Below are 19,211 nucleotides of genomic sequence, written 5' to 3'. Positions count from 1 at the left end.
GCCTTGGGCTCTTCAGCCACTTCTCAGTCCCGGGGCGGTGGCACCTCACGAGGTCGGCTCAAGTGGAGCACTGAGCGAGATGAAAACATTCCTGCAGGTCCTTGGCTAAAGAGCTGCTTCAGCATCACTGCCACCTCCCTCCTCCACTTCCGATCAGGGTCCTTCAAGGAGCCATAAGTCCTGGGATATGGCCTGATTGGCACCACGGGGTGTTTATTTGTAATGAGGGGCACATGAAAGGATTAACAGCACTTGAGCTGAGGAGCAATGTGGCCTCAGGAACCCAACCCACACCTCAAAATAGCCCAATTTATCACAGTGCTGCCCAAGGAAGTGGATTCTGTGCTCTGTGTTTGCAGCCAGATGAGATGAGAGACCTGCTGGTGCCACTTTTGCTTCGGCATAGCCCTGTCCCACCTCCCACCCCTGTCACACATCACCCTGAAAACAGGAGGAGGTTTCCTGGTGCTTCACCAGGCTGTGGCAAGTGGAAGTTTCCTGCTATGAGGCATCTCCCATCACCCTCTGTGGAAGTTTTCCGGCTGGTTGCAGCCCCACACGGGGCGTGGAGCACTGCTGAGTCACACGCTGCCGGGCCGGCCCTGCAGGGACCCGCACGCAGGTCCGGGGTGCTGTCCTGGGCCCCTGGTTTGACCAGACACCGGGAAGCAGAAGCCCCAAGGGAGAAGCCCCACTCCAGCACGGTGCTGCTGGGCAGGGGTATGTGAGAGCAGCCCCTCACAGGGGGTGTCACCCCGCTGCCATAGAGGGGACCGTGTGCTCTCCAGTCCCATTGCCTGCATGGGTGGCAGGAGCTACTTCCTGCTCTCAGGGTGTGAGCCTTCCGGCAAGGAGACTTCTTTGGTCAAAACAGGACCGACCACATGGCTCGACTCATTCCAGTTCCTTGACCTGAGCTCACCCAGCCTCTGGGCCTTCCCTTTGGAAATGAAAGCTTAGCCTGTCTCGACTGTGCAGGCTGGAGGGCAAAGGAGTGTGCAGACCTGCTCCTTGGCTAGCGATGGGAGGCCAGCAGGTCCAGGGCTCCCATCTCCCCAGCCTGGGACACCCTGGCCACCACAAAATGGGTCTTTACGTGGACAGCAGATGCCCAGAGGTCACAGAGCAGCCTCAGCACAGGCAGACCCACCCCAGCTGGAGTCCCGGGCGGTTCAAACTGGGTGGATGCAGATTCACACATAAGGAACCAGATTGTTGAGGAATGAGAGATGACTGAAACCTCTTGGACAGGAATGCTCTGGGCTCAGAAAGCTGCCAAACATGCTTTGGTTATGGAGAGGAGCCCAGATCCATCAGGGACAAAACCCCCTGAAATAACAGGCTTGTTGGGGGGAGAGTGAAGTCAGAGCAACCAGAGCTTGTGTGAAGCTGACAGCCCAAGCATGGCATGGCAGCTGGGGACAGCCAGGTACTCTGCAAAGGATGCAGGAGGGATAAGGGCACTTGGCCTCCTACACATGCAGTGCCAGCTGGTGCCCGGTGGTTTATAGGCATGGAGGGGACAGTGACCTCCCGGATATGGGAGGAAGGGACAGGCAGAGCTGTCCTTGGGCAGGTGCCTGCCACCCCACAGGAGTGCCCAGTGCAGACACAAGGGGTGAAGGTCATTTCTTCACATTCTCATGCTACCCTGGCAGGAGGGGGGAGAGCCATGTCCTAGCCCTGTTAAGCAGGGGAAGAGCAGGAGAGGGACCGAGGCCCAGATGCACTCCAGTGTTTAAGTTTCCAACTCTGCTTAATAAATCAGAGCATAAAGACCTCGGTGGCAGCATGACAGCTCTCAGCCGCCACATTTGAAGGCTGTATCCGAGCTGAAAGCTGATCCCAGGTCCCCGGTGGATAAGCCGCTGTGTCATCTCTTCTCTGCAAGAAACTGCCTGTACAACAACCACTGTCTTGGCCGGCAAGCCGCGGAACGAGCCTGGGAGCTCTGGAGTGGGACCGTGACTCCATCCAGCCGGAGCTGGGAAGCCAGGCTCCCCTCTCCCTACTGAGAGCTTTGCATAAGCACTTTTCCTGCTGAAGTGTCCTCAAATAAAATAACAACTCTGAACGTCTGCACACAGATCACATCTCCTGGTGCTGTGCTGCGGTCACCTCTGGGGAGAACATGACAGTCACTGACAGCCACAGGATAACAGGTCAGGGAACCGAAGCGGAGCTCCCTGGCCTGAAGAGGAGCTGCTGGTTTGATGGGAGGGAGAGGCAGTCTGGCCTGACAGCAGGGATCGGCCTCTGAGGGGATTTGTGTGGGGTGTGGGAGGGAGGAGGGCAGTAACAAAGCCCTGCTGCAAAGCTGCCCCTGCACCCTCTACGGAGCATTGCACAGCCAGCATGGCACGACATGGCAACCCCGGGCATCTGGCTGCTTCTGGCAGCCCCTCCAGGATTTTCATCAGTCGCCCACCTCCAGGGCCTGATCCTGCCTCACAGAGCTGCAGCACAGGGCTGGGGGAAGAGGAGGGCACTATTCCCAAATACAATCCCCACACTGGTGAATAAAATCCAAGGAAGGGAGCTGAAAAAAACACCGAAATAAAACCTTCCTGGCAGCAGCAGAGAGCAGTGACTCATCCCACAGGCAGCCTCCATTATTGCACGGGATGCAGGCAAGCAGCAACGAACCCTGAGTGCATCCCCAAAACTTTGGGGTTCCCTCCCTTGGGAAAGGCAAGGATAGTCGTGACACATCAGGAAACACTAGCCCCAAACTACCGTGTCTCATGTCTCAACTGCTTTCCCATTCACACTACACTATTCCAGCATCCTTCCAGCTATTTCTCTCCCTGTAGGATGAAGCAGAATGCCTTGCTTCAGCCTAGATAAATTAAACTGATCATATCCCTTTGCCCAACAACCCTGTAATTTCTTTAGAGGCAGCAGCCAGGTTTGCTTGGGACGATCTGTGCTTTATGAACCCGCATGGCTCGCTCCCTTCCCGCTGTCATAAGAGGCTGCAGATGGAGCAGAACTGTGGAAGCAACAGCCTGGCTATAGCTGAGGCGGTAACTCTGTTTTTAAGTCTCTCTTAAAAGGCAGTTATTTAAAAAAAAATAAAATAATCACACTTTGGGTGAAAATATTTCACACCAGCGCAGTCCAAAAGTGGATGGAGTAAATCTGAAGGGAGGGAAGGGAAAGAGCCCTCAGGGGTTTGAAGTGGCATCCAAAGAACAGGCGGGAAAGCATTTTTTTCTTTTTTTTTCAAGAAAAGAAAAAAAATTCAATAAGCAAAGCTGCCTCTCAAGCCACAGTGGGTCACAGGCAGTACAGCAGGGGCAGATTTCCTCGAACGTGTTACAAGTAACCCATTGTGGAGTTGCCTGGCTATAAACCGGCAGTTCTCCCTGCCTTCCCTGCTGCTGCCTTTGATCTGGGAGCCCGGGCAATTAATCCCAGGCAGTTTCACTTCCTGGGTTTCATGCAGCAAGCCCATGTTGCAATGCAAAGCTGCAAACGGTTGGCAAGTCCAATGCTTGCTTGGCAATTTTTTTTTCTTTAATTCAGGGTGATGTTTCCATTAGTCACTGATTGCAAGGGAAATTTATTTTTGCAAAAATTCTGTTTTTGGCCCCAGCCTGACCTGCACTCACCTACTGACTGTGCCCAAATGTTCAGTGGCTGGTGCCAAGAGAAAAGGGACATCAAAAAGTCTGAGAAATGGGTCTCAGGAAAGTGTGGTGTCAGGCTGGACACTGTCACCTCAGGTGCTCTTATGGTTCGGGTATCCACAGACTGCACCACACAGCTTCAGTCTCCCTCCTGAGTGGGGTGTAGGCTCTGGGGGCACTGTGGTCCTCCTGCAGGACCCCCATGGACATGGGACCAAGCGACAAGGGGGCTCACTGCTCCCACTGGCATGGCAGCCAGCCAGACCTCAAACCTTTCTTTGCGTGAAGCCAGCAACATGAGGGGTGCAAACCCCAATGAATTTGGCATGGGAGCACATGCCCAGGAGCACTTCTAGAGAGCCCCTTGACACCAGGTCCTCTGAACAGTTTGGGTGCTTGCTAACCAAAAGGAGAAGAGATGGGATTGCAGGGCTTGGCGTGTAAATGCAGTGCGTCCCTGTCTGCGGAGGAATATGGGGGCCTTTGTCCCCCTCCCTGGCCAGCAGCTCTTCTTCATCCTGCAAGAGCTGCCTCTGCAGCTCTGTGTGGCAGGGAGTGTGTGGGAAGCGGCACAACCCCCAGAAGGACCGTGTGCTAATTAAATAAAGATAATGAGGCTGAGAATGAGATGCCAAATCAATGCTGTGGCAACTCAGGACTAGAGCGCCAGGTACTAGCCTGGCGTATCTCCTTACAAAGCATGCCAAAGAATCTGTCTTCAGCTGGGCAGGATGAGCCCTCTGCTCCCGAGGGACTGGGATACAAGCTGCATTGTAACATGTCTGAATGCAAGGCCTAATCTTGGCTCCGGATGGAGATAAAGAGGAGGAGGAGGAGATCTTCAAAGGCCACTGAAAGTCTGGGGAAAGGGGGAGATTTACAACAGGGCTTATCCCATCTAAGCGGTAACAGGGTATTGTTATTTATTAAAATGCCATCTGGCACTCTGGAGTGCTGCTTGCCCGCTCGGTGAAGCCTCGGAGGGCTCCCTAGGGTGGGAGTGATGAAACCCCAGCTCCGTGGGGCTGCATCCACACCTCTCTCCATGACGTGGGGGCCGGGAGCCTTCTCGGTGGTGCTGGACTATCGAAATGGGATAAGGGAACATCCAGCCAAGAGCAGAAAAGGGAGCTTCAGCTCCAGCTTCTCCCAGCCCTTCTTCAGCTGTTTCCACTTAAAACACACGATCATATGGCGGAAAATCTGATCTTACAAGCGCAGCGCAACTTTCCCAGAGAAACGTGAGGACACTGCCGCTTCTGCCCAGCAAGAAGGCAGGCTGCCGGATGGAGACGTGCCCGTGGCTCAGCATGGCTTCCCTGCCTGCAGCAGAAGAAGCTGGGTCTTGGGGGGAAAATCAAAGGTGCTGGGAAAGCCGCCCACGTGGGGGTCTATCTAGCTTGGGGGATGTGGAGAGTGGACCTCACTCTAGGCTCCAGCAATGCCCTGAGCACAACCCGAGGAGCCCTCAGTCCTGCCTTGGGATGCCCCGGCCAGGCAGAGACCAGATGATGGCTGGAAACGGTGTCACCTTGTGCCCAAACCCCACTCCCTGCTGGGAAAGAGCCAATACCCTTTATGGTCCGAGATCTCCCAGTCCAAGCAAGAAGGAAACCAGCTCCCCAGAAGCATGGACCCCAGAGCACAGTTTTAAGTGGGGATGGATGCCTGGCACCGGTGTCCATCTGCCCCAGGAGGAGCCAGATTGGCTGCTCTCAAGAGTGATGTGGGGGCTGGGACACTGAAGTCAGGGCTGTGCTGGCACTGACGGTGCTGGAGGTTCTGGACACCCGGCAGAGCTGCAGCCCTGTGGAGACTGAGCTCTCCCCAACCAGCCACAGCAGCATGGCTGACAGCAACACCGCTCCCAAAGCCAACAGAGAGGCCAGCCTGGCCCGAGCCCCACATCACGGGCCGTCCCACATCGTGTGGCCCCTGCCAAGAGCAAAGGGCCGGCGCCAAGCATCCCGTCATCGGCGAGCATGAGGCATCCAGTGCTGGGGGCCCAGCCAGCATCCCACTCCCTGCTCAATGCCTCCAGCCAAGGAGAACAGCGACCTTTCTGCCCTAAACCCCAGCCACCCCAGGGCAGGGTCCTGCCTGCCAGAGAGAGTTCCCAATTTAAAAATCACCCCAAGGGAGAGTAAGATCCACCCAGGCAGATTCTTCCTTATCAACACACCCAAACTGGGTTAAACTGCAACACCAAAGTTACCGTGGGAGAGCATGGCAACTGCAGGACCCACACAGAGCTATCCTGCTGCTATGGTGGCTCTCCATCCCCAGCATCAACATGTGCAGGATGTGTTTCCCTCTCTTCTGAGCAGGAAGAAGAGGCTTCAGACCCCCTGCCTTCATGCTGCTCCCCACCCTCCCTGCTGCTAGCTTTCAGCACTGTCAGGGGGAGCATGCATCCACATGGCTTCTCCCACAGCGCAGTGGAGCCCCGATCACCACCAGGGCTTCCGAATGCCTCTGCACAAGCAGCGTGAAATCACGCTTGCCAGGAACAATCAATAGGCCCAGCCACGAGCACTGCAGGAGGGAGAGAGGGGAGATGCTGGATATGGCAGCAGCGGCGAGAGAAAGGTTTTGGTAATGCTCAGGGGCTTAGGTGTGCTGGATCCCTGCTGAGGACCATGCCTGGAGCTGCAAGGAGATGCATCCCGCACTGGTGGTTGCAAACTAGTGTGTCACAGCAGACACCGCACCAGTCCAGGTCACAAAGGCTTTAAGGTCTCCAAGTCAAACTGCAGGCCAGTCCTCTGAGAAACAACCCTGCTCCCTTCTCAGGGAAGAGCCTCCAAAACCAAACTGAGCTCAACACAAAACCACCTCCACCACGTCAACGCATCCGTGGGGACAAAAGCCATGATTGCTCCGCCATGCGCGTACCTTGGCACTGGGTATCCTTCATGGCCGGTTCGTACCCAGCGGCACACGTACACGCTCCCACAGGTACCATCCACTCGCCGTCACCGTTGCAGTACAGCTTTAGGGGCACAGACACCTCCACTGCGTTGGGGATGCAGGTGCCTGGCGCGATGACCAGAGAAGTGGGCTCGGCCCCTGTTAAAGTCTCTGGGAAGACAGCAAAGCCAGCAATGGTGTTGGAGCATTTCTTGTAGAAAGCCCGGACGGAGATGAGGGACATGCAGGCTCCCAGGTCCTGGAAGGCGAGGTAAAAGCCATTCTTGGAGAGGGGTCCAAAGCTGCGCACCTTGGTGTTCACACGGCCAGACTCCAGCTTGGAGAAGCTCTCATCTGGGGCAATTGTATCCACTTTGATGTAGGGGTTCTCCATCCAGAAAGGGCTGTTTGCAGAGGCAGAATCCGTATCTGACTCATAATAGAAGAGATTGAAGGTCTCTTTGCAGGAGCCGGGGATGTTGGGGATGCTGTTGCAGTCCCGCACAGTGAACTTCAGCTCCACATAGACGCGCTGGACGTCCTGGCGCTGGATGAACTTGGTGCGAAGCCAGTTGTTCTGGTTGGCCTCCCGTACATTGCAGACCTGGTATGTGCGGATGGGGTTCATGGCCTCATCGTAACCGCTGACTTCTTCCCACTGTGAGCAAGAGGGGAAGGGTTAGATCCCCAGCTGGGGACATCAGTGCCACGGACACATTGTGAATGTGGCTGAGGGTGGGGGGGAACAGGCAACAGTCAACAGGGAAGGGCAGCAGCTGCACCTCCACCTGTCACAACCCTCCTGGTCATCAAGGTGACTAAGAGCAACCCAGGCCAGGGCCCACAGCACTCCTGCTCTGCTGACACAGTCAGGAGGAGATAGTTTCACGAGGCGAGGATAAGCATAGGAGGGAAGGACAAAAACACAGGTCCACAAAGGCACTGGTGAGCAACCCTGATTCCCGAGGGGGCCAGGGCCAGCTGTGCCCTTTGGAGGTCAGGACCAGGGCTGGCTCCAAACTTACCCCTGTCTCTGGATGGGTTGTCCAGGCCAACTCAGAGGTCACCCACTTCGTGTCCATCAGGGTCTCTGGAGAGAAAGGAAGGAGAGAAAGAAGTAATTGGAGATGAAAGCCAAGATTAGAGGGAAAAAAACAGGAGGAGTGGGGGAGAGGAGAGCTGAGCCTGACATTTCTGTGGAAAACAGCAACTTGGGGGGTGAGACATGGTGGGAGGAGCGGGAGTGGAGCAGACAGACTCCAGATTTCTCTTCTCCCATCAGGAGTACAGGAAAAGCGAGGCGTCCCCAGAGAGCTGTGCCGGAGCAGGCAAGCAGGACAAGGAGATGGTCAGGTGGTGAGGGGGGGATGGTGATGGGCTGCCACCCCCAGCCACCGGCACAGCCAGTTGTGCCCCCCGGCCAGCACAGGGGGTGCCAGAGGAGGGAAACCGGGCGCCCCCGTCCGCTCCCTCCCCCTCTGCTTTGGCAGGGCGCGTATTTACTGTGGCTGGGGTTGAAAGGGCCTGTTCCCATGACAGGGCGGTGTGGGCCAGGCAGGTTTATCCAGAGGAGGAGGGACTGGCAGGCTGCTCTCCCAGAGACGCCCCACATCACTCATTTTACAAGAGGGGAGAAGAATTTGACCGTCTGGCCAACATTCCTGGAGCAGACTACAAGACAAACCACCCCGGCAGCATTCCCCAAACAGCCCCAGCCCCAGCCTTGGGGGAGCGGGACGCTTGTCTGGGAAGAGCTGCAATTGCAGGCAGCTGTCGCTAATCCCAGGCAGAGCCGCGTGGCTCCACGCGAGCACTGCGTGCAAAAACCAGGAGCAAAATGCAAGGAAGAGAGTATGGCAACAGGCTGTGAAGCCAATGGCCCTGCTGTGGGCTGCTGGCCTTGTGACCCCCACTCCAGGGATGGCCTCTAGGCTGTTTGGAGGGAAGCAGGCACTTGGAGGTGTCTGGATTGTGGGTCTTCTGGACCCTTTTCTGCCTAAGGGGGGTCTAGTGCAAGAAGTGTGTAAATGCCTGGAAACCCTGATGTGCCCAGAGGGGCTTTAGTGCCTGCCCCAAGCGGGACCCTGGACCAGTGCCAAAACGCCTCCCTGATAAGGGCATCCCGCTCCCTAGCTGCAGGTATGGCCCCATCCCAAAGCCCATGCAGCTCCCCAAGGGCTGTCCATCCATCCATCCATCCATCCATCCATCCATCCATCCATCCATCCATCCATCCATCCATCCATCAATCTATCAGCCCACTCAGGCCCAAAATGAGGGGCAGGGAGCCATGGCTCTCTAGCCCCTAGAACCAGCAGTGGGCTAGGAGCCTCTCACTCTGGCTGGCTGGGGCACAGGACATGCTGGGGCAGCTCAGCTGTGCCGGCACCATGGCTCAGCCCCAGAGTGAGAGGCAGTTTCAACTTCTTTCCCTCCACCCCAGGAAAACCACAGGCTGACCCGGCCAGGGAGGAAGTGTGGAGGAGGAAGGAAATATTCACGCGTCGCAGGGTTTCGGATGAAGCCCGTCTGGAGGTAAACACCTTCCTCCCGCGTCCCACCCCGGGGAGACCCGCCAGCAGCTCCTGCGCCAGCACCCACAGACAGGCCGGGAGCATGGGCTGTGGGTGCCACCGCGGTACAGATAAACAAGCACATTTGGGGACACGTGGACTCTCCGACCTGCCTCGCGGTTTGCCAGGTTCCCAGCCAGGCCAGTGAGCCTGCTTCTTGCCCAGGCTGCTTGCCTGGAGCAAACACAAGCACAGTCCCATTGTGGGCTGGTGGCACTGGCAATGGATATGGCAAGGGGGACAGAGGGAGGAAAACCCCTCATGGTGTTAGCTCCCTGCTGAGAGAGGGGCAGGGAGGCAATCTCTACAACAGACATCAGCTCTGATTTGCAAACACAGAGGTGGTTACTGGGTAGCAGTTATTTACTGTTTTTCAAAAACACAAACTAGGAGCATCTGGCAAAAACAAAGGCGGAGAAAGAAGGAGCCCTCTGCCAAGTGGGTAACACAGGAGGGCTGGGGCACAGGATGGGCAGGAGGGCGCTGGGCACCCATGAGGCAGCTTCTGCTCGGTCCCATGGCACTACCTGCCCAAGGAACACAACAACACGCCGTCCCTGTCTCTTCGCATTTCCCACACCATCAGTTATTGAAGACCAGTAGGAGCCCAAGGGCAGCTCTGTGTGGTCACAAGACCCCCAAGGACGCTGCTGCACTCCCCAGACCCCTGCATGGAGTGGCTACCAGGGCAGGGGGGCAGCGCCAGACCACGGGGGAGCAGGTTCCCAAGTGGAGCTGCCCACAGCTCTCCGAGGGACAGACCTCGTGCTGGCTGCCCTAATAAGGGCACAGTGGTGTCGTGAGGGCCCAGACACGCCGTGCTGGCGGCAAGCAGAGCCAAGCATGTGCTCGGCGCTGACAGCGCTGCGCTGCCAAGTCCTGGTGCGGATACCCTGTGTGGGTCCAACCAGTGCAGGGCCCCACTGCCGGCATGGGCAGCTGGTGGGTGTTTCTGCAGGAGGAGTGGGGAAGGGATGCCCTGTGTGCTCAGGGCTGGGGCTGCTGATGGATGAGCGGCTGCAGCGGTGAGTCAGGCTGAGGAGATGAGAATCTGGGTGCAGGGTGTGCCCGCAAGCAGAGCAACACAAGGATCCCGTGGCAAGCCATGGCACAGCTTGGACTGACCAGACCATGGGGAGAGTTTGCTTCCCAAACCTGTCCAGGGTGTACAGGAAGCCTCCTGCACTCCATGAGGCTCCATGTAGGAAGCCCTTGCCATGGCAGATGTCCCCTCCGGCAGCATCCTTCCCCATGAGTGCTGGTCCTGGGCAGAACCTCAGCTTGGACAGGAGGCTTGCTGCCTGCATCCTAATTTGGCAGCATCTGCCATCTGACCAGCAGAGGAGAGAAAAAACTGACAAAGCCAAGTCGGCTGTTGGTGTGAGAGCCACGTAAACCACATGGAGAGAGTGGGAAGAGGAAATAATAAAAATAAAATCACTGAGCAACCCAGCTAAAGGAAACAGGCTGAGTGCAGAGGGCAGAGGGGGTTTCCTGCAGCCACAGGAGTGACCCAGGTGGGGTCAGCGGAGCTTCCCAGACCCTCACAGCCTGCCACAGTGAAGGTCATAGGTAGATGGCCCCATGGGCTGCTGTGCTACATGGTCCCAGGGCTGGTGGCACATGCTGGGCTGAGCCACAGAAACTGCTCTCTCCCCATAAAGCTGCTGCAGAGATCTCACAGCGGCCTGGGACTGAATCTGTGTCCTCCCTGGGAGGACACAGTGCCCAGGGTGCTAGTGCCACTGCCCAGGGTGGGGAGCCCAAGCACTGAGCTTCAGTGGTTCAGGAGCACACAGCTGCTCTCTCCCTCCGGTGCAGGGTGCCAGAGGTGGGCTGAGAGGCATCACCGGTGACTTCCCGGCGCAGTTCAGGTTTGCAGGTGCTTCAAAGGGACGTGAACGGTGTCAGGGCTGGCTGAACAGTGAGTCAAAGACACTTCAATCCCGCACGCCACAGAGAGAGCCTGGTCCTATTAGTCAACGGGAAATTGGCTCCCAATTTCGCCAGCTTGGGGAAGTCACCCTAAGGCTTGCTTTATCACTGTCTGCAGTGCTGGGAGTTGTCCTCTCCTTACCTTCAGCTGGGCAAAAGCAAGGGATGGAGCAGGAGCCTCGCTATGCTCAGCGAGTGCAGATGGTCATGGTCAACCCCACATAAAAGCAGTTCCATGGCAGAGTGGGATCAGGGACAGGGAAAGAGCCTTATTCCTCGGTTAGGGCTTTGAGCATCACTCCAATTGCCTCTTCCCTGCCCTGCAAGTCTCCTCCCAGGCACACCCTGTGCTGTGAAGACAAAGGGGTACCCCCAGCAGCCTTTCCATCACCTCCACAGAGTCCCCAGCAGTTCACTAGGTGTTTGAAGCCCTGGCAAGGACCCATCTGGAGCCAGGGACCTCTTTCTCCTGGTGCAGAGGCTCAGGAATGCAGCGTGCATGGTCTGAGGCCAGCGAAAACGTTTGAACTCCCCCCTTAAGAGGCCCAGAGAGCCCGTCTCGCGCTGTTGAGCGGCAGACGCGCGCGGCAGCAATGGTTGAGCCAGGAAAGGGGGGGGAGAAATATCAAAATTCTTTCAAGATGAAGCCACTGGGGAAGACTCAATCGTCTCCACCAAAAGGCTCCAATTTGAAAGCTCTCTCCTTTGAATACAGGGACTGATGGCTTTTATCAGGATGTGCTGGCAACATAGAACACCAGCTCCTAGCCCCAGTGAGGAGAAGGCAGCTCGCACAAGTCCAGAGCATCCTGGAAGAAGGCAAAGAAGGGAAGTTACTAAAGACGCCCACGCAGCTTTGCTGCAGAGGAACCTGTTCTACGTGTCCATGCTCTCTGGGAGCTATGCACACCATGGCACCATGGCTGCAGGAGCTCAGTGTGGGATGAGTGGCTTGGACTGCCCGTATGGGCCACTTGCCCCATGCTGAGCTCCTGCAGACACCATCAATGGCTGGACCATTTGCCCCAGGACATGCCCCACCATGGTGGCTGCTCATAGTGGTGCTGGATGCCTCTCCGCCTTACTGCCATGCTTTTCTCCTCTGTAAGAAAAAGCAGCTTGTTTAGGGATGTACTTTAAATCTTGGTGACTGCCTGCTAGTCAAAAAGCCACCGAAAGGGGCATCTCCCGGTATATTTTAATTTCCTTCTTGGTTTTGAAGATAATTACGGCAGGAGCGAGTGGCCTCGCATGCTCCCCATTCAAGCACCTATCGGTACAATTAATCCCGGCACTGTTCTGAGCAGCGGCACAAAGGGCCTTTGGTGTAAGGTCCTTTATCTGGGAACAAAGAGCTGCCTGTGGGAGAGAACCTGAGGTTGCACTTTTCCCGCTGACGAGCGTTTCCGTACACAAAAGCTGAGCCACACCGAGCGCCCTGAGAGTGCGTCAGGTCTGGGAGACCCCGCAACACGTTTTCTTGAAGCATGCAGCTCACCCGGATCCCTCCTCCTCCAGGAGGGTTTTTCCCTCTCTGAACCCAGCTAAACCCTGTATCCATCCTCCTGGGCAGGAGATGTCCCTGTTCCAAGGCTAGGGGACTTCATGTGCTGCCTGCATTGAGGAAGCTCTCCTGTCCAGCTCGGCCCACTATGCTCCGTGGATGGAGCACACCACAGACAGCAGCTTTGGAGCTGTCGTGTGCACAGGAGGTGGCGTGCTGGGAGGTTTTGGCACTTGGCAGCCCCTTGTGCCGGAGCTGCACTGCAGGGAGGGGAGGCTCTTGCTGATGCAGCTGAGAGCCAGGAGAGCAGGGACGGAAACTGAAGCCAGGGAGGGAGGTAGCAGGCAGGGCATCAGTGGACTTGGCAGCACCCGGCGTGGGCAGAGGGTACCCATGGCAGAGGTGCCAGGCGTGGGGTTTGAGAGCATGGGGAAGGTTCCGGCAGGCGCTGTCTGCCAGCTCCCTCTGCAGGGATGCAGCATGCTGCACAGCCCACATGCCCTCGTCCTCCCCTCTCTCCCGGGGACCCTCTGCATGCCTGCCCACCTGAGCATCCAGAGCAAGGCCAGGGGGCTGTGCTAGTCCCACCCTTGCCCTCCCTGGCTGTCAGGCCAGGCAGGCCAGGCGGTGCGGTTCAGCCCAAGGGAAGGGCTGGAGCACTCCCTATCACCGCCCACGCTGGGAACCTGTCCTTATGCCGAGTAGGGCGCCTGCTGCTCCCCAGTGCCGAGGGGGAAGACGCAAGGCTGCCGTGGGAGCCGGCCTCCCACCTCCTTCCTCTCCAGGGGGACACGGGAGCTCTGACCACCCAGTCCCACCAATGTGCACTTGCCCCAGGTCCAGGGCAAGCCAGTGAATTGTCAATGAACTGGGAACAAAGGGAAGAGAGGAGGGGAAAAAAGAGAAAAAAAAAAAAAGGGCCTGTATCACAGCTGTGGCCCTTCATGCCAAGGGCGTTTGGCCCATCATCAAAGGGGATCGGATTTGCTGAGGCAAATGATGACACATCCACTTCAAGCGGGGCAGGTTCTGCCTGCTGCTGGAGGCGAGCCACCAGAGTGAAGAAGTACTGTGGGCACTTAATAATAGACTCATTATTTCTGCATTATGGCAGGGCCCAGAGGCCCCAACTGAGATTAAGGCCCCTCTGCACACACACCGCGCATGCACGTGCAAAGGCAGAGGCAGTCCCTGTCTGGAGAGCCCAGCCAAGGGTGGGCAGCACTGCCAGTCCCGGCACCATTCACCATTGCTGGTTCCAGCCCTGCCAATACCATGGTAAGTTCACAGCAGGGCCCAAGACTGCCATTCCAAGGATGCTCCAAGGATGCATCCTCTATTTCCCAATTCTACACCTGCACTGGGGTATTAACTTTATGCCAGGAGACAGTCCCATGGCTCTGAGCCATTGGACTTCTGCATCTTCCTCACAGTCCCCCCATCCGACCCCAACACCCTTCACCTTCTGCATGGGCCAGATCCAGCTTTCAGATGAGCGGGAGCTGCCTGGCACACGGGATGGAGAGGGACAGGAGCTCTCCCTCCATCCAGCCCTGCCTTGTCATCGACCCACTGGCCGCTAACCGGTTGAAGAGGGTTTTCCGGTCGCGTGCTCCTCGCCAGGAGCTGTTTCCTGACGGCCATGAGACAGACTGAAGCATGTGAGGGAGGACAGGTGCCAGTTCTGCAAAAGGCAGATCAAGTGGCAGTGCCTGGGATGCGGGAAGGGATGGGTGCTCCTTTCCTCTTGGTCACGCACCGGATGGAGGTAGGGAGGGCAGATTTCTGCCATTTCACGAGCAGGGTCATGCCTGCTCCAGCACCCACCAGCATCACACTGTGTGCACCCCCCTCCAAAGTGCTGCATTCAGAGCCTGGGACTTTTGCAGGACAGCAAGCTCCCGCCCTCCAGTTGCATGCCAAAGACACGTGCAGCCTGCTGCCCAAACCCTGCCAGGTCCTGCTGCCAGGTCCCGGTCCTGCAAAAAGGCTGTACTGACGCTGGGAGAGGACGGGAGCCAGCTGCTTGAGTCCAGCCCTGCACTGCAATTACTGTTCTATTAATACCACGGGAATTTCGGATGTCAGAGCCCAGTGTGCTACACCAGGGTCAGCTTGGCCAAGGAAGAGCAGCCATCCCTGCCCATGTGGTGGATGCACCCTGGTACTCGCTGCTTCAGCTTGCCCAGGAGGAAAAGATGCTTTTCCTGTGACAGGCTGTGGGCAAGGGGAATGGACAGACCCCACAGACAGCCTCTCATTCCTGCTGCCTGACAGCCTGCTGCCAGACACACTGCTGGCCTTAAAATGACTGCTGCTCACTTGGGACAGGAATGTCCCTGCCTGGCCCCAGGGAAGGGGCTGCTCACTGCAGCTCCCCGCCATGGGGACAATGTGACCAGCCATGCCAGGCAGGCAGGACCTCTACAGCCAGCAGGCAGGACAGATTTATAGGTCACCGTCCCCAGCAGGAATGGCCATGCCTCTGTCCTCCACTGCCACAGAAATAACTCATCTGATCAGGACACGCCAGACCTGTTCGAGCTGAGAATGCCATTGACTAGGACATAGGCAGGAAATGGGCCTGCAAAGCCACCCTTGTTTCCAGGACATGCTATGATAGGGACGTTCCTGCCACCTCTCTCTGTGACCCCACTGCCCTGTGGCCGTGGTTTCACAGGGCAGGCATCCCCACAGGGTCATCAAGGTGAGCTGGGCTGGTGCGGGTGGATGTAGAGTCCCAAAGTCCCTGGGGGAAGGAAGAAAAGGCAGTCGGTGCTGCAGACCTGTCTCCGCAGGGCAACTGTTTGCAGCAGGCTGAGATCCAAAAGGCCCCTCTCCCCCTCGAGCTCCATTTTTTCCAGGTTGTACTTTTGGAAAGTGCACAGAGAAAGAGTAATGATATTTAAAAGAAAAAAAGCTCCACCTCTTCCCCAAAAAAGGTTACTCATTGCACATCCAAAGGCTCGCCCCACAGACGGGTGGCTCGGCTGCCAAGCTCCATCCCATCCCGGCAGCGCAGAGCGGGAGTTTCTGCCAAGATCTCCCTCCTCTCTACTGCCTGGGGCAGTTACCCAAATCTCTGCACTGCTCTTTGCTCGCTTCCTCAGCTCTCTGAGAGCACCAAGCCCATCTGGAACTGCTTAAACCCAAATATTGCCCCCCCCTTCCCCACCTCCCCCACCCCCAAAGTCAGATTCTTCCAGAGTTAAAACAAGCACAGAGTCAGGAGGGGGTGCCGGGCCGGGCTGACTCGCTCCTTCATTTCAGTTTAATTTCTGGGGAACTAGAATAAATCTGTTCCTGGCGATCGTTCAAGCCCTGCACATTTTTCTCATTAATAAAAAAAGGCCTTGGATAGCACGCCGTGTGTGCATGCCCCCCCTCCCGGCGGGGTCCCCCCTGCACCCCAGCCCTCGCTGGGCAGGCGCTGAGCACCCGAGAAACAAGCAGGACTGGGTGAGGGAACATGGGGACAACAGTGTCCCTTCCCCAGGACAGGGATGGGTTTCGGCAGCCCTGTGCGATGGCCACACCTCACAGAGGAACAGGGAGGCTCAAATCCCCTCGCAGCTGCCGCTGGGGAGAAGAGTCCTGGGGGAGGGCTCCCCTGAGAAGGGACATCCCTGCTGCCCACCCCTTCGGCATTGCAGCCCCTGCAGGGCCCCCGGGGCATTCCTGGGGAGGGGGGCTGGGAAACAGGTGTTTGTCAACAGTTCCTGCCACATGCATGAGAAACACCAGGCCCTGCAGTGCAGCGGGGCTTAGCGATGGGCAAAAATAAAATTAAGAGACCCCTACAGCAAAATCCCCTCCGCCCCAGCCCGGGACCCACAGCCAGCACATGCTGGCATGTGCATGGAGAGCAGCCGTGGGGCCGGCGCTCAGCCCTGCCGCCGTCCTCCAGCTTCTTCCCAAGATGGCTCCCGTTCCTCTTCAGCGGGGCGGCCATGCGAAGCCAGCACTGGGCTCGCTCCCTCCTGCCTCAGGGAGCATGGGCTGGAGGGCTGGGCTGCACTGAGAGAAAAGAGGGCACCAGGGGAGGGATGCAACCCCTCTGGGAAAGGTGGCACTGTGGGAAGAGCTGCAATTGCAGCAATGGGGATGTCACCCCACTCCCAAGCCCAGCACCGGAACTCCTCCGTGGCTGTGCTGAGGGTGGGTGATATCAGTGCCCAAGCATGGGAGGATGAGGCTTCACCAACAGTGCCAAGCCTGTCCTCTGCAGGCAGGACACCCACCTGCCCGCCCTACAAAATGGCTCCCACATGGAGTTCAGCTCTGCAAGGTAATGGCCCATGCCCTGCTGCCAGCACCGCCTAGCCTGAGCACAAGGCTGGGTTTGGAGCAACAACAACAACAAAAATGCAACAAAAAAACCAAAACACGCATTTGAATGGGACAGTCCCAGTCAGGTGGGAGTGTCACTGCAACAGGCTGCCTGGCCTTCAAGGTGGCCCATCCCCTGGGGTGTGGGGTTGTACCTGGGTCTGCGAGGAGGGGCATCCCCATCCCCACCATCCCCCAAACACTTCATGGAAATACACTGGACCTAGAAACAACACCAACTCATTATGGCTTAAACCACAGAGAAGTTTGTGGCTGCTCCACCACGGCCCTTGGGTATAGTTCCCCTTTCCCAGGGTTCTCCTTGGGGGGGAGGCTGACACCCACCCTGTGGTCTGCACCAGCTGGGAACGGGGATCCCGACCCCAGGGCCGCCCCAGCACCCTTCCCCCAGCACAGCTCCCAGGCGGAGACGCTTAATCCTGACAAACCAGTTTGACTCAGCACAACAGGAACAGCTACAATTTTAAAAACATGCAAGTCTGTGATTCAGATTGCTGGGGCTGTTTTAATTAAACGCCAAGCTCCCCTGCTCCAGCGGCAGCAGCAAACGGCTCACGGAAAGAAAATGCAACCAACTGGTTTCCCCAAATATCTCTTGCAGTAAGTCATCGCAACAAAACAAGGAGTTTTGGTTCATTCCTTAAAAACCAGAGGCCGCTATTCCCAATCGCAAGGGCCAGGCAGAAATGGTCCCACAGCTGCAGCCTTGCTGTACATTAAGAGAGAAACGTGGGGCTGCAAACGGACCCCGATGCTGCAAGTTTTCCCTCTCCCCAGCTCTCCGCATGCTCCGCCTGACACAAAGGAAAGCCCTTCTCCTCCCCTCCTCGGGAACACGGACAGGCAGGCTTCCTCGAGTGCAGCTTTTAGTGAGGAACGGGAGATTTAATGAATCCAGCGAGTGCTGTGGAGCCCCACGACCTGCTTTCCCTCGCAGCTCTACCCCAAGCATCAATAAAACAGCAGGGCCAACTTACCCCATCGCCCCGCCGAGAAATATGCCATTTCTGTGGAAAGTAATTAAACGGAAAGCAAATCTCCCTGCCAAGAAAATACCTGGCAGTTCCAGCACAGGGGTCAATTAAGTAGGGGTTTGCTGGTGCTGAGAGGAGCGTGGTCAGACTGTGTAACACCCGGCTGGGGTCTGGGAGCTGCCACTGGGCAGAACTCAGATGAGGAAAATCCTGCCTAGAAATCCTCCTGCACTGGGGGCTTCGGCTATTTCACTGGAGCCTGAGTAGGCTTGGGACTACGTAAAGCAACACAGTGCTTCTGCACAGGGGTTCGGGGGGAAGCACGTGGGAAACCCCAAGTTTAAATGGAGTCCTGGATCCAGAGAGGCTGTTCAGGGCAGAAGCTGCCTGGCAGAGCGGCTCCTTAGGAGAGCAGGTCCCTGTCCCAGCCCACCTGCACCCCCAGGGCAACAGGCAGATCCAGCCTGTGGCTGCCCACACTCCCTTGGGCCAGGGTATTTTGAAGCCTGGGGTTTTACCCTCAGATGGTCAGCAAGGGCCTGGAACGCAGCACGTTCCCCATGCTGTTCCACCGCGTCCGCTCCCCACAGGGCCTCTGCTCCCACAGCCCTGCTCGAACAAACTCCTCAGCTCAAACCCCTGCACTGGAGAAAGGATCCGCTGTTGCCCCTGGATAGAACATTCCTTCTGCAGCCGGCCTGGGGACTGCTGAACCGGAGAAGAAAAACACATTGTGACTTCAAACAGACCCAGCGCACTTACAGGATCTGGAGAGAAACCATTTTCTCCTCGGCAGCACAAAGCCCTCACTGAGCTGCTGCCGAGTGTGGCTTTTCCCCTCCACCCCCGTGGGGCCTTGTAAAGAAACCCAACTCCCTGCCATTCCCCCGGGAATGAGGAGCGCCATCCAGCCCCAAAGCCCCCTGCCCTTCCAGCCCAGCACCAGCCGCAAGACCAGCCTTTTGCCCCTCGGAGGGGACGGTAAAGTGGCCGGGTCTGGGGACCGCTCGCTGCTGTTCTCTGCAGGACGTGTGTGCAGATTTACGGCCACGCCAGATTTATGATCAGCACTAAAATATCCGAAGAAACGTGCACGCGAGATTTACAGTAACCGCTGGAACGCACCGGTCCCCATCAGGAAGCAGTGTTGAGCGCGGACAGAAATGCCCAACGCAGCAGAAGCGCGGGAGCTCGCTGACCGTGATGTGAGCAGCGGTTTCCCAAAGCTGGGCAAGGCAGAAGCCTCTCCAGGCCAGCTGAAACTTTCCCTCCAGCTCGAACAAGAGCAAAGGAGAAAAAAAAAAAAAAAAAAAAAAAAAAAAACCCCGGGAAA

General features: G+C 57.2%; 1 protein-coding gene across 2 annotated transcripts in view; it reads right to left on the bottom strand.

The window, feature by feature from the left end:
* EPHB3 (EPH receptor B3) overlaps positions 1-19,211 on the bottom strand; it is a 29,560-nt gene that overhangs the window by 8,315 nt on the left and 2,034 nt on the right. For both annotated transcript variants that reach the window (XM_017810799.1, XM_017810800.1), the window contains exons 2-3: positions 7,568-7,632; positions 6,528-7,200 (exon numbers count right to left, since the gene is read on the bottom strand). In XM_017810799.1, the coding sequence (XP_017666288.1) occupies positions 6,528-7,200; positions 7,568-7,624 (730 nt within the window). In that variant the 5' untranslated portion in view covers positions 7,625-7,632. The remainder of the gene's footprint in view (positions 1-6,527; positions 7,201-7,567; positions 7,633-19,211) is intronic.

The sequence above is a fragment of the Lepidothrix coronata genome, unplaced genomic scaffold, assembly GCF_001604755.1.
Source record: "Lepidothrix coronata isolate B3197 unplaced genomic scaffold, Lepidothrix_coronata-1.0 Scaffold29, whole genome shotgun sequence".
NCBI classification, from domain to species: Eukaryota; Metazoa; Chordata; class Aves; order Passeriformes; family Pipridae; genus Lepidothrix; species Lepidothrix coronata.
This window is presented reverse-complemented; position numbering and strand designations above follow the sequence as displayed.